At 37.1% G+C, this 12,410-nt stretch overlaps 1 protein-coding gene across 2 annotated transcripts; it reads right to left on the bottom strand.

Annotated features, from left to right (window-relative positions):
• Positions 1-199: 199 nt before the first annotated feature.
• Positions 200-10,328, bottom strand: LOC108983383 (aldehyde dehydrogenase family 3 member H1-like). 2 transcript variants are annotated; one of them, XM_018954987.2, is made up of 13 exons: positions 10,222-10,328; positions 9,933-10,077; positions 9,184-9,285; positions 8,841-9,093; positions 8,075-8,143; positions 7,861-7,957; positions 3,285-3,491; positions 3,002-3,117; positions 2,821-2,925; positions 2,575-2,747; positions 2,385-2,475; positions 1,801-1,950; positions 200-831 (listed from the first exon to the last, which is right to left on the bottom strand). In XM_018954987.2, the coding sequence occupies exons 2-13, from the start codon at positions 9,968-9,970 to the stop codon at positions 592-594; spliced, it is 1,641 nt and encodes a 546-aa protein (XP_018810532.1). In that variant the 5' UTR covers positions 9,971-10,077; positions 10,222-10,328; the 3' UTR covers positions 200-591. The 2 variants fall into 2 exon arrangements, with proteins under 2 accessions (XP_018810532.1, XP_035550583.1); XM_035694690.1 differs by lacking the exon at positions 10,222-10,328 and having other exon boundaries at positions 9,933-10,171.
• Positions 10,329-12,410: the final 2,082 nt, after the last annotated feature.

Raw genomic sequence — 12,410 nt, forward strand, 5'->3', positions numbered from 1 at the left:
TAATATTTATTTTAAAAAAATATATATATATATATAATATGTATAGATTAAATATGATTTGCACCCTCTTGATCTTAGTAGAGTTGCATGAAAAAAGGTAAATCTTTTCTTGTCTTGCCATTTCGGATTCTATGAAAGGAATTAATACGTTGAAAATAGAAAGAAAATGAAAGAAGTTGAGAGTTTTGAGTCCTCTTGCTTGACCAAGCCACATGCAGGCAACATCTTTTCCTCTCTCTTTTCAACATCTTTCCATTGTACTTTACATTAACAGTACTTCAACTTCCCATACTTTAATTCACCAAGTCCAACTGCATGCTAAATACTGGTTACAGATTACAATAGCAAGCATCCCACCTAATATATTTGTGATACCAGATCCACCACCAACTGTCCATGCGATTGGCATCAACTAACCTTGCATCAAACTGAACCTTGAAACTAAAAACTCCAGACTCATTAGTGCATTGGCAGCCATTATGTATTCATTATGCAGAACAAATCTGGACATTGATTATATGAAACAGACATGCATGAGAGAACAACTGGAGAAAAACGGATCTTCGTTGTGATTCGTCCGCGTCTATCTTTTCAATCTCTTGACCATCCAATCAAAGCAAGTATTATGGAAATTATGTTACCACTGATCAGGGCCTTCAGTAGTCTTTGCTTTTCGGGCGAGTATGGTGGGTACCTTATGGATGCATCTCCAGCAAAACTTCTGTATAGAACTGCCTTCTTATGGCTAAAAGCATCAAAAGAGAATTTCCCATGGTATGAGCCCATTCCACTCTCCCCAACTCCACCAAAAGGTAAACCCTCCGTAGCAACCTGCATTGTGAAGTTTATAACATATAAAGAAATGGCCAATTAGCTTGAACACAGGTAAAAAAAGAATGCATCTGTCCAGATGTTGGAACATGTGTGTGTGTCTGCATGGAGAGGCGTTTTTGCTTGTATATTTGTAAAGTAATTTATTCTATAATTGACAAACTCTGCAATCCTTCAAAGCTAATTCTTTTTTTTTATTATTATATATATTTTGAAGTGAGAAAAGATATTTGCAACCATGAATTGTGCAATCACCACGTAATTACTTTGAAAAAAGTGAATAAAACATGAGACCCTCATGAAAAAAATTAATTTTTTAATAGTGGACCCCACTCTTTGTCAAAGTGATTACGCGGCATTTACGCACTTCACGGTTGTATGTAGAATTATTCTTTTGAAGCACTTTGAAGATAATTTCTGAAGGTATAAGACACTCATGTTTCATGTATTTTCATGGTCTCCTTGGATACCAATGTCACAAGTGGCCAAGTAAAAATTGGTGACGAGTACGTGTGATACTTGGAACCTCATCTGTACTCTTTCGTTTAAATCTGTACACCTCATTCATATCCATTACTTAGTGCAAGTCTGTGAGGGAAGTGTTTTAAATGTCTATGTCATGCTTTGTACTGCACAAAGCATAACACAAATACCTGTGAAATTTAAATCCAGAAATTAAATGATTCTGTTCACTTGCTCAAATTTACTAATCTGCTCTTTCACTCAGAAAGAAAGTTGATGCACTAGTAGGGTCTTACACATTTACTGATTTAAATATCGGCCAATCATCAAAAGGTATTAACATGTTTAGTAGATAGATATCAATTATCCAGATCAGACTAAACTAATGAGAAGATAACTATTTTGGTTTGTATCGATATCATAATCCAACCATTTCTATAGACATGAAATAAGATCATGATGGAATAAATTTGGCTAATCTATAAGTTTCAGGATGAGAATAATCACATGCACAACGGTATCATTGATGAGCATTCCTCCTGAAGATATATTTTGCACAAAATCCTTCTTCAGCAGCTCATCATTAGTGAAGAGATATGCAGCAAGAGGCTTTTGTTTCGAGTTGATCACCTCAAAGCTGTCTTCCAACTTCTCAACCTGTAACAAACCAGAAGAAAAGTTGAAACATTTATACATGTCCTGAATCTCACTAAAGTCACTGCTGACAATAACTTCTTTTAGAATCCATTGCCGTGCAAAAATCTTGGCAACGTGAAGCAAAAATTATGCAGGAAGAAGAATTGAGGGGAGAAGGTCTTCCATTTGACATGAAGAAGAGCAATGGTTACACCACCATTAACTTTTGAGAAGGAAGAATAGAGGGAGAGTGAGAGAGAGCATTCAAAGTTGGTCTTTATCATTTGGGAAGGATGAAGCAGGGTAGAGTAGCAAGGACAGTTCTTTTTACTCACGAGATGACTGGATAGAGTCATTAGTTGACACTATCAAAATAGATAGTTTTCTCCACAGACAATAAGCCCTTTACATAGTCGCAGAGGAAGATGTAATCTTTAAGTAATTATAAAACTCACAGTGTGGATGGGCATTAAAGGCCCAAATATCTCCTCCTGCATTATCTGGGAGTCCTCTGGGACATCCAACAAAATGGTTGGAGCTATCTTTCTGAAATAAAAAATGACAATTCATGGAATGATGGTTCATCTAACTTTTATAAGACTGTCAATAAGTTAAATCAAACAAGTAATTAACTACCATACTCACAATTGATTCTCATCCCTTTGACCTCCAAACACAACTTTATCAGATACATTTTCCTCATCCAACAGCTTTACCAGACGAGCAAAGTGGGATGAGCTCACAATGCGGGAAATGTCTTTTGATTTCATTGGATCTTTCCCAAAAAATTGCTCCAGTTCATGCCTTAAAGAATGTATCTATATAGCAGGAATGTATTAAGAAACATGCTACTGATACATATCATTACTGTCTTCCAAGAGACAACCTTACCAACTTTGGAGCAAAGGCATTTGTTGTTATGATATAATCAACACCGATACAAGCTTGCCCGTTATTGCATGCCCACTTGCCAGCAATTATCCTCCTAACAGCAACCTTATGCGTGCAAAAGTGAAATCAATTATAGAAACTAAGATGGAAAACATAATTCAAGCTCTAGGAAAAATCTTACTTGTAAGTCAATGTTTGAATCAACAACAGCAGGGCACTTTCCTCCAAGTTCCAGGATTACGGGTGTAAGATGCTTTGCAGCAGCAGCCATCACGATGCGAGCAACCCTTGCACTACCTGCAGAAAACTCAAAAGTTACTACATAGAATATTAAATATGAGTAAGTCAGGCATGCCAGGGTATCTTACTGCAACTGCTGTTTATATGTATAACTACTATCAACGTTTCAACATCCTAGGATTCAGAAGAAATTACAAAAACCAATAAAGTGCAATAAAAAAAACCTGTGTAAAGTATCTTATCCCACTTCTGCGCAAGTAGTGCAGTAGTTTCATCAACAGCCCCTTCAACAACTCTTATGGCAGAATTGTCTAGATATTCCTGTACTAAATTTGAGAGCAGCAATGATGTGGCAGGAGCAATTTCTGATGGTTTTAAGACCACAGCATTGCCAGCTGAAATGGCTCCAATGACCGGATCAAGAGATAACACTAGAAAATAGACACAATACATGTTACTTTAAAAAACTTACTTTATATGAGGATAGATTAATAATAGGAACCTATTATGTCATCGGTGCAGAAGACACCATAAAGCCTGAATTAAATTCAAAGGAAAAAAAGGTTAAATTTATTTTGCAATGTCATGTAGCATTGATGAGTACAAGTTAACCAATTCAAAGAAGGAAAAAAAAAGTCCAGCTGTTGAATTATGAAGCTGATTACATGTTCTTAAGGTTTCTAGTAATAGAACCATGGATGTAAGTTCAAAATTCATGAATCCCCAACAGGTGGACATTTAGCAGCAAAGCATGCTCCGGTGTCTAAGTGTTACATGTTTGCCCATGCTCACATGTCTTGCTATCGGTCAAATTCAAAGGTTATGAGATCTAAGTTCTTGTCAATATTGGTCTGAATACCTCTTTCCATTGTTTTCCTTCATTTATATAGAAAAGGGTTACAACCGAGCACTGATTCTAGCGCTTAATTGCTGCTGGTCTTACTATACACGTTAGCTGCTATTTACACGTTAAGTCTATTTACTGTACACGAAGAGTCTATTTACTATACACGTTATCTATTTATCTGCTATGCTATTATAGAAAGCATCTCTGTAAAAGTATCTCTGTAACATCCCCCCTCAAATTGATGCTGGTGGATCAAGAAGCATCAATTTGTCAACCAAGAACTGATGCCGGTGCCGAGAAAGAGCTTTAGTGAATATGTCTACAGTTTGAAGTTCAGTGGAAATGTGAGGGAGTGTAATCACATGTTTGTCAAAGGATTCACGTATAGAATGACAATCGACCTCGATATGTTTCATACGCTCATGGAAGACAGGATTAGCGGCGATCTGAATAGCATTGGTATTATCAGAATGAAGAGGAGTGGGATGTAGCTAAGGAAAACCAAGTTCACTCAATAAACCACGAAGCCATGTGATCTCAGAGCATGTGGACATAGCACAATACTCAGACTCAGTAGAGGACTTGGAAACTCTGTCTTGCTTCTTACTCTTCCAAGAAATGAGTGCATTGCCTAAGAACATGCACCATCCAGTAACAGAGCGACGAGTATCTGCACATCCGGCCCAATTAGAATCACTATACCCCACCAACTATAAGGAAGATTCTTTAGGAAAAAACAACCTGCGTGTAGAAGTGCCCTTCAAATATCAGATAATGCGACGGACAACGGCTAAATGAAGATGTCGGGGAGCCTGCATAAATTGACTAACTTGCTGTACAGCAAAAGAAATGTCAGGACAAGTAATTGTCAAGTAGTTCAAACTCCCAACAAGTTGCCGATACAAGGATGGATCTGATAGAAGCTCCCATTCTTCCTGACGAAGCTTAAGATTTACCTCCAATGGAGTAAAAACAGAGTTACCCGATTTGAGACCACCTAATGAAATAACGTCCTGCGTGTATTTGTGTTGGTGTAACAACGTACCAGTTGGAGTAAGTTGTACCTCAAGGCCAAGAAAATACTGCAGGGGACCAAGATCTTTCATGTGAAAATAGGCCTTGAGATGATGTTGTAATTGCTTAATTAACTCAGTATCGGAGCCAATGATCACAATGTCATCAACATATACGAGAAGCAATACGATTCCTGCATAAACTTGCGAAGAAAAAGAGAGGAATCAAACTGACTCTGAGTAAAATGAAAAGCAAGCAGGTTAGAGCGAAATTTTTCAAACCATATACGCGGAGCCTATTTCAGTCCATACAATGATCGGCGTAGCCGATAAACCTCTAAGGAAGGTGTAGCGAACATGCCGGGAGGTGGGGACATATAGATTTCTTCCTTCAAATCTCCATGTAGAAAATCATTCTTCACATCTATCTGCAGGAGAGACCACCCTTGCGACGCGGCAAGTGCCAAGATAGTCCGCACAGTAGTCATTTTGGCAACAGGTGCAAATGTTTCTTCATAATCAATACCATACTCCTGTCGGTTCCCAAGAACACGAGACGGGCCTTATATCTGTCCAGTGAGCCATCAACTAGAAACTTGATTGAGTATACCCATTTACAACCAATAGCTTTGACATCAGAGGAACAAATTATAAGGTCCCAAGTATGATTGTCTTGAAGAGCTTCGATTTCCTCTTGCATGGCTTGCTGCCAACACGCTTGGGTGGATGCCTGGGTATAAGAGTGAGGAACAGAAATAGTGTCGAGAGTGGCAGTAAGCGAGATATGAGGAAAACCATACCTATCTGGTGGATGTGTAACCCGAGTGGATTGTCGAGGTATAGGAACCGCAGAATCAGATGATGGATCAGTGTCTGGAAGGGGCGTTGAAGAAGGGGGAAGACGTCGATGATACACCATACCTGGTCGAAATCGCTTAATAGAAGAAGACACATCATCAAAAGCGGGAAGAAGAGTAATAGGAGGATCAGAATTAACCTGAGACTGAAAGAAATATTGATTTTTGAAGAATATCACATTCCGTGAGATTCGGGATTTATTTGTATGAGCATCATAACAAACAAATCTTTTCTGAGTAGGACCATATCCCATAAAGGCACACGTGACAGAATGTGCAGCAAGTTTGTGACGCTCAACAGGTGGCAGATGAACAAAACAAACACACCCAAAGGTATGAAATGATTGATACTCAGGAGATATGCCAAATAATTGAAAAATATGGAGAATCATAATCTAGAGTAGTAGTAGGCAAACGATTTATCAAATAGATAGCAGTAGATAATGCTTCTACCCAGAACTTAGAAGGTACAGAAACAGCACTTGTAACTCCCAACGAGTGCCGACAGCCACAAAGAGGCACGGCCACCACGAAAAACCACTGAGAGAAGTGGCCCGCACTGAAGGACAGAGTCCGACAGCCACCAAAAACTCAAACCACAAGGTTTGACTCCACAGAAGTCGCCGAGACCCACTAAGAGCAAGAAATAACTTGCTGAATCAGAGAAAAAAAAAATTCTCCCAAGAATAGCGAAAGAAAATCGCACCCTGTGATTAAGACCAACGCGACGGAAATCAGAGTGGCTCTGATACCATGTCAATATTGGTCTGAATACCTCTTTCCATTGTTTTCCTTCATTTATATAGAAAAGGGTTACAACCGAGCACTGATTCCAGCGCTTAATTGCTGCTGGTCTTACTATACACATTAGCTGCTATTTACACGTTAAGTCTATCTACTGTACACGAAGAGTCTATTTACTGTACACATTATATATTTATCTGCTATGCTATTATAGAAAGCATCTCTGTAAAAGTATCTCTGTAACAGTTCTAACAAAGGTGTAGGAACAAATTTCAGTTTCCAGCAACAGTTCTTTATATCAGTGATATGTGTAACAGATGGGATCTGCATAAGGAGTTGGAGTTGGAGGAACACCAGCTGTTAAATTTGATTGTGCATCTACATAAACAGTTTTTATGTATGGGGTTGTTTCAGTATAAATTAATAATAAACAAACAGGCACCTCTTTCTTTAAAGGCTAGATAACAAGCTGTTGGAATTGAACCCTATTCAACTGGTGCATTTGAATAATATCCTGTTGGACCTGATAAATTGATCATGCTCATTACCTTCCTACCTCTACAAGTTACTAGTGATTCTAGAGATAGGTATTGTAAAAAGTATCATAAGCCACTAAACATGATAAAATGGTCTGTTTAATTCTGTCTAGAAGACAGCAGTTTAAACCTATGCAAACCACAGAAGCATAGAGTCATCAGCAATATCTTACAACAGTAAAGCAAAGGTACTGTAGTCACCACATTTTGATCTACCATCAATACACCACCATCAGTTAAGCTGTACTAAAAAAAATTAACTTCAAATTTGAAGTCAAGGCTTGCGCAATGTATGAGCAGGAATTTATTAAAAAAACATGAAGAAACAACATTTGGCACAATATCGGACCCTATGCATGAGAAGTAAAAAATCATGTAACTAGACAAACCTACAGTCACATACATGGGAGTTTCTCCCAGCAGAGCTATGCAGTTTCCTAATGAAAGTATAATAGCATAAACCTATGTATCGATCCAAGAACAGGTTTGAGCAGCTCAATGGTGGGTAAATACAGACCTATAACAAGTCCAGTTATCTTGAGAGGGAAATGTCAAAACAAAGATAAAGACCGTAGCTGGAAATTCTGAATGCCTTCTTCTGAGAGCTCTTCTAATTAAATAGCAAAGGGACAGAAAGAACAAAGAAAACTGTCGTTCCACCTCTAATACAAAGTTGTTATATATAGTTCTTAAAGAAACACAAGAAAACAAATGTGATTTCTAGGGCCGTGAACTCAGAAGTGCAAAAATTATGGTGTGTAACAAGTTTCAGATTGCATGAAACCGCATTCTATTTTACATACAGAAAGGAAAGTTCCATGTCGAGATGACCAACACAACTCCTAAAGGTTCTGACACGATTTCTGCTGATGAAGGATATGTGGTAAGTGAAGTTTTGACCTGAAAAATATTGACAATTTGCATTACGTAATGTTTGTGATTCTTTAAATTTGAGGACAGTCCCAACAATACATATCACAATTGTTAACAACCATAAGAGTAGCTACAATTAATCACCTTTTCTGGAATCATCCAACTGCTCAATTCTTTTAGTGCCAACTTACATGAGGATTTTACCTGTGAAATCTGCATCAAACATCAAGCATATTGACTACAGACCATGTGAGGTAGAAAAATTCTATTCATCATCCCCACACACCATATTTTTTTTTTCTCTTACCAAATGTGTGGTATATGAATGATAAGTAGAAGAATTTAATTAGTTTAAGAAGAATAAAACCCAAAAACAATTTCAAAAAAATTAAAAAACAAAATGTGGTGTGTGTGGATGATGAGTAGCAAAGCTCATAGAGGTAAATAGGTGAGCAAAGAAGTAAAAAGAAATGGAGAATCTGCAAATACATACCTGCATTCATATATTGTGTGTGTGTTTAAACCTATTGTCAGGTTAGTTCTCTTCTGCAATGATCCCTTGAAAAACATTATATTCTAGCTTCCCCAAATTAGCTCTGATCTATAAAGCTAATCAAATTGCACTATTCATAATTTCAGGGAGAGAGAGAGAGAGAGGAGTTGCCATTTTCAACCACGTGCAAGTAACACGTAGCAGGAAAACAATCTTGAGAGTTGAGTTTCTTAACTAAGATTAAGTTATAATATGTTCAATCTATCCATCGTTATCTTGGTGTTCATGTGGAGGGGTCTCAAAGACAGCCTACCCTTTGATGTAAATCTCAAGAAATTTCATATATTTATAGCTTCCAAATCTATCCAGCGCTATGATTGCTTTTGATATTCATATAAAAGAATAAAACACGAGTACCTCGGAAATAAAGGCCTCGAAAGCGGGCTTTGAGAGGTCCTTATGAAGAGCTTCCGTAATCTCCATCTCCTTTTCTTCAACCATCTTCTCAATGCTCTTCAACTGGGACACTCTCCATTCGTAGCTCCTTGTCTTGCCGGAGTTAAAGCTCTTCCTAACCTCCTTAACTAGTAGAGCCGTTTTGTCCGCGTCAAACTTTGGTTTCTCTTCCACCTCCACCATTAATGACAGAGTGGCTGAACAACTTTTAAAGCTACAACATACAGACAGACAGGTGCGGACGCGCGCAGGAATCAGTATTTTGTGGATACCAAGAAAGTGCAAAGATAGAAAGACAGGTTACCCAGACGATGTTCTGATAAGTTTGGGGAAGGAAACTCGTGTTTGATTGCTCTTTCTTGTAAAACGGTAAGAGAATGCCCTGTTAGCTCCAAAACCAACTGCACTGTATGTATAAGACCAAAAAACAAAGTCTTATGAGTTTCTGCTTGCTTTCTCTGTTCTGTTCTCTGAAGCACTTAATGTGTATAACAGAGTGTCTCTTTGCTTGATCATGGAATTTCAACTGCTCAATTTCTACTACATATATTTTCTGTTAAATATATACAGCAGTAATTCTGCAACTGAAGATTAAGAAAAAAAAGAAGAAAATATACTATATCTACAGTATCTCGAAATCATTCTCTAGCTCACACAACAGTCGAGTTTTAAAGTAAACAACGAACAAGAGACTGTAAGCCACATGAAATCTGATGGACCCGTGAGTGGAAATGTTAGAGATCACTTTTTGGAGTTGAGGGGTGACAAGCCACAATTGTAAACAGTTAACACTTCTCTTCCCTTGTGTGTGAGATACAGTTACAGTCTCCTTTAGTTTTCAGATTCTTCTGCATCTAAAGTCTCCTAAAAGTAAATCATGTGAATTACTAGAGGAAAATTGAAAAGAAGACCGAAAGCATTGCATAAACAAGAAAGTCATGCCCATGTTCAGAAACTCCATGGTTCCTTGCAGTATAAGTTGTAAAAATCAGATATTCATGAATGATGTTGTTGCAGAAGCATCAGGTTAAGAAGGCAAGAATAAATACATACCTGTAGTCCCGCAAGAGCTGGAAGGTGATGCTCTCCATGATGGAAAGAGGGAGTGAGTGAAAGACAGAATGGTCGCTGAAAGCAAGCTTAAATGCCTTTTGAGCTTGGAAAAATCATCTGCATTGAAAACGTGGTTTTGTATGACCTGACAAAAAACGCAACACAATGATTTCTCTCAGCCATTAAAACATGAAGATAACGTTGAAGAAGCTTTGATTTGTCAGGATATTTGACGCAGGTACTTCTTCTAACATAAAAGAAAAAAAACTATTATCCCACGCATTCTTACCGCTCGACCGCTCGTCCCAGTTCCCGTGAAACAATAATGGTGCTTTTGGTATCCACCCACTTAAGGGGTTTCGTTATCAGAGAGCGACAGATAGCTAAAATGGACGTGAATGACCACAGTGGGAAACTCTGACTCATAATCAAACGTAAAAACAACGAGACTAGTACCTTTCAAAAGATGACTTTTATAATTTATATATATATATATATATATATATATTATATGTGTGTGTGAATTTTGTTACTTATAATTTTTACACATTATATTTATTTTAATTTTTTAATTTTAATTTTTTTAAATTAATTTAATTTTTATATTTATTATCCATACATCACACATTTAATAAAAAAAAATTATATATAATATATAGTATAAAGATGATAATTAGAATTTATATATATATATATTATAGTACTTGTTATATGAATTTAAAGCCTTACCGTCATCATATATCTTCTGTTTAGATAAAATTAAAAAATATAGAGCGGTGTTATTCCAATGGAAAGTTTGGTATTGAATAGATGCTGAATAGTGTAAATAACTTTTTTTTTTCAAATATTTCTTAAATCATTTTAAAAAAATTTATAAACTTATTAAAAAGACATTTCATTAACTATTAAGTAAAATTAAAATACAATTCGATAGAAAAAATATCAAAATACATATTCGGTGAGAGTAGTGTTTCTCAAAAATAAAACTAGGCCCCTATCAAATTTATCAAAACTAATACAAGTAGACCCTCGTAATTCTTAAGACTTATATAACATATAATTATATAAATTAACATAATTGCTACAGGTACCCGGGATTGCGTACCGTTTGAGGAACTGGCTGACGTGGCCGGTATTATTTATATTACCAAAAAAAATCGAAAACAGATGCAGAAGCAAATCAAACCCATCCCCAAAGCCATAATCGTCTCAGTAGCTACAGATCCCCCAGCGCCAAAATTCAAAATCAGTCTCACTTGCAAAGCAAACCAAAGAAAAAAGCTGTAGCGTCTCTTGCAAAATCGGTCTCACTTGCAAAATCAGTTTCACCTACAAAGCAAACCAATATCTGTCTCAAAAATCAAACCCACGACAGGGTACTTGTAGCGTCGCCGAACCCCATAGTCTAGGAGAAAGATCTGGATATGTGCCGATGGTCTATTTCTAAAAAAGAGGTTGTGCCCGTACTGTGGGTATGAGCATCGTTTGGCCTTTTGTTTTACCTTTTATATTACCACTTCTGCATATGAAAATAAAAGAACATAGAGATTAAATTCATGCAAAAAAAAATAGGGCTTTTTTGTTTTGATTATGAACATTTTTGTTGGACCATATCATTGCTAAAGTCTCCCAGTAGTTTTGCATAATGTAATATTGATTTATTTTGCAATTCTTCTCTCCATGGATTTTTTTTTCATATAAAAGCTATTCTATAATATGAAGATAGGAGTGCTGTGAAAAAAGTGAGAAGATGAAGATGAGAAGAAGATGTGCAATAGATGCAAAGAAGTGAGACGAAAAAATAGGTCTGCACGAAGAACCTGATCTTGTTCATCTCCATGTTTGAACCAAATCGCAGTGATTTTGGGTATAAACGAAATGCCCCATTTCATTTTGTATACGTGGATGGCCGTGTATGCCGGGTTCTCCAACCCCGGGTGCAAGTAGCTTTTTTCATAAATTAAATCGATATGATTTTAAGTATCATCATTTGTCACCTTTTATATTGCGTAAAATGTGATAAGTTATGAACAAAAAAAATTAACAAAAAAGAGTGTGTGAGGTTTGTGAAAGCAAGATTTGAGGGTCGAGGATCCATGTTGACATTGCCAAAAAGAAACAAAACCATTATCCCTTGTCTCTTTGATCAACATGTAAAGATGATTCGGTTGGGTGTTCAAGATCGTTCAAGAAATTGAGTTTGTCACTGAGAGAAAAAGGAGACGTGCTGCATCGTGGGAGAGAGAGAGAGAGCACGCTCATTTCGACGATGACATTGATAATGACAAGATTGCTCTAGATGTCAATGATGTTGTTCTTTCCCATCACAAGCAAAATAGGAAGGAGAAGGAAAACAAAATCACTGCATCAAAGACTACACTACATGTACAGACTCTCCACCATAGCCAGAGACACGGGCGTGGACTTGTACTCCCCACCCCCACCTTTCTCTCTCTCTCCGTCTCACCTCCGATCCTT

Source organism: Juglans regia, chromosome 10, assembly GCF_001411555.2.
Source record: "Juglans regia cultivar Chandler chromosome 10, Walnut 2.0, whole genome shotgun sequence".
Classification (NCBI taxonomy): Eukaryota; Viridiplantae; Streptophyta; class Magnoliopsida; order Fagales; family Juglandaceae; genus Juglans; species Juglans regia.

Coding starts and splice junctions, on each gene's coding strand:
- LOC108983383 (XM_018954987.2), bottom strand. CDS start 9,970: ATGGAGAGCATCACCTTCCAGCTCTTGCGGGACTACAG. Junction 2,476..2,574: donor CAAAGGGATGAGAATCAATT/GTGAGTATGGTA, acceptor TTTTTATTTCAG/AAAGATAGCTCCAACCATTT. Junction 832..1,800: donor TCAATGATACCGTTGTGCAT/GTGATTATTCTC, acceptor TTCACAATGCAG/GTTGCTACGGAGGGTTTACC.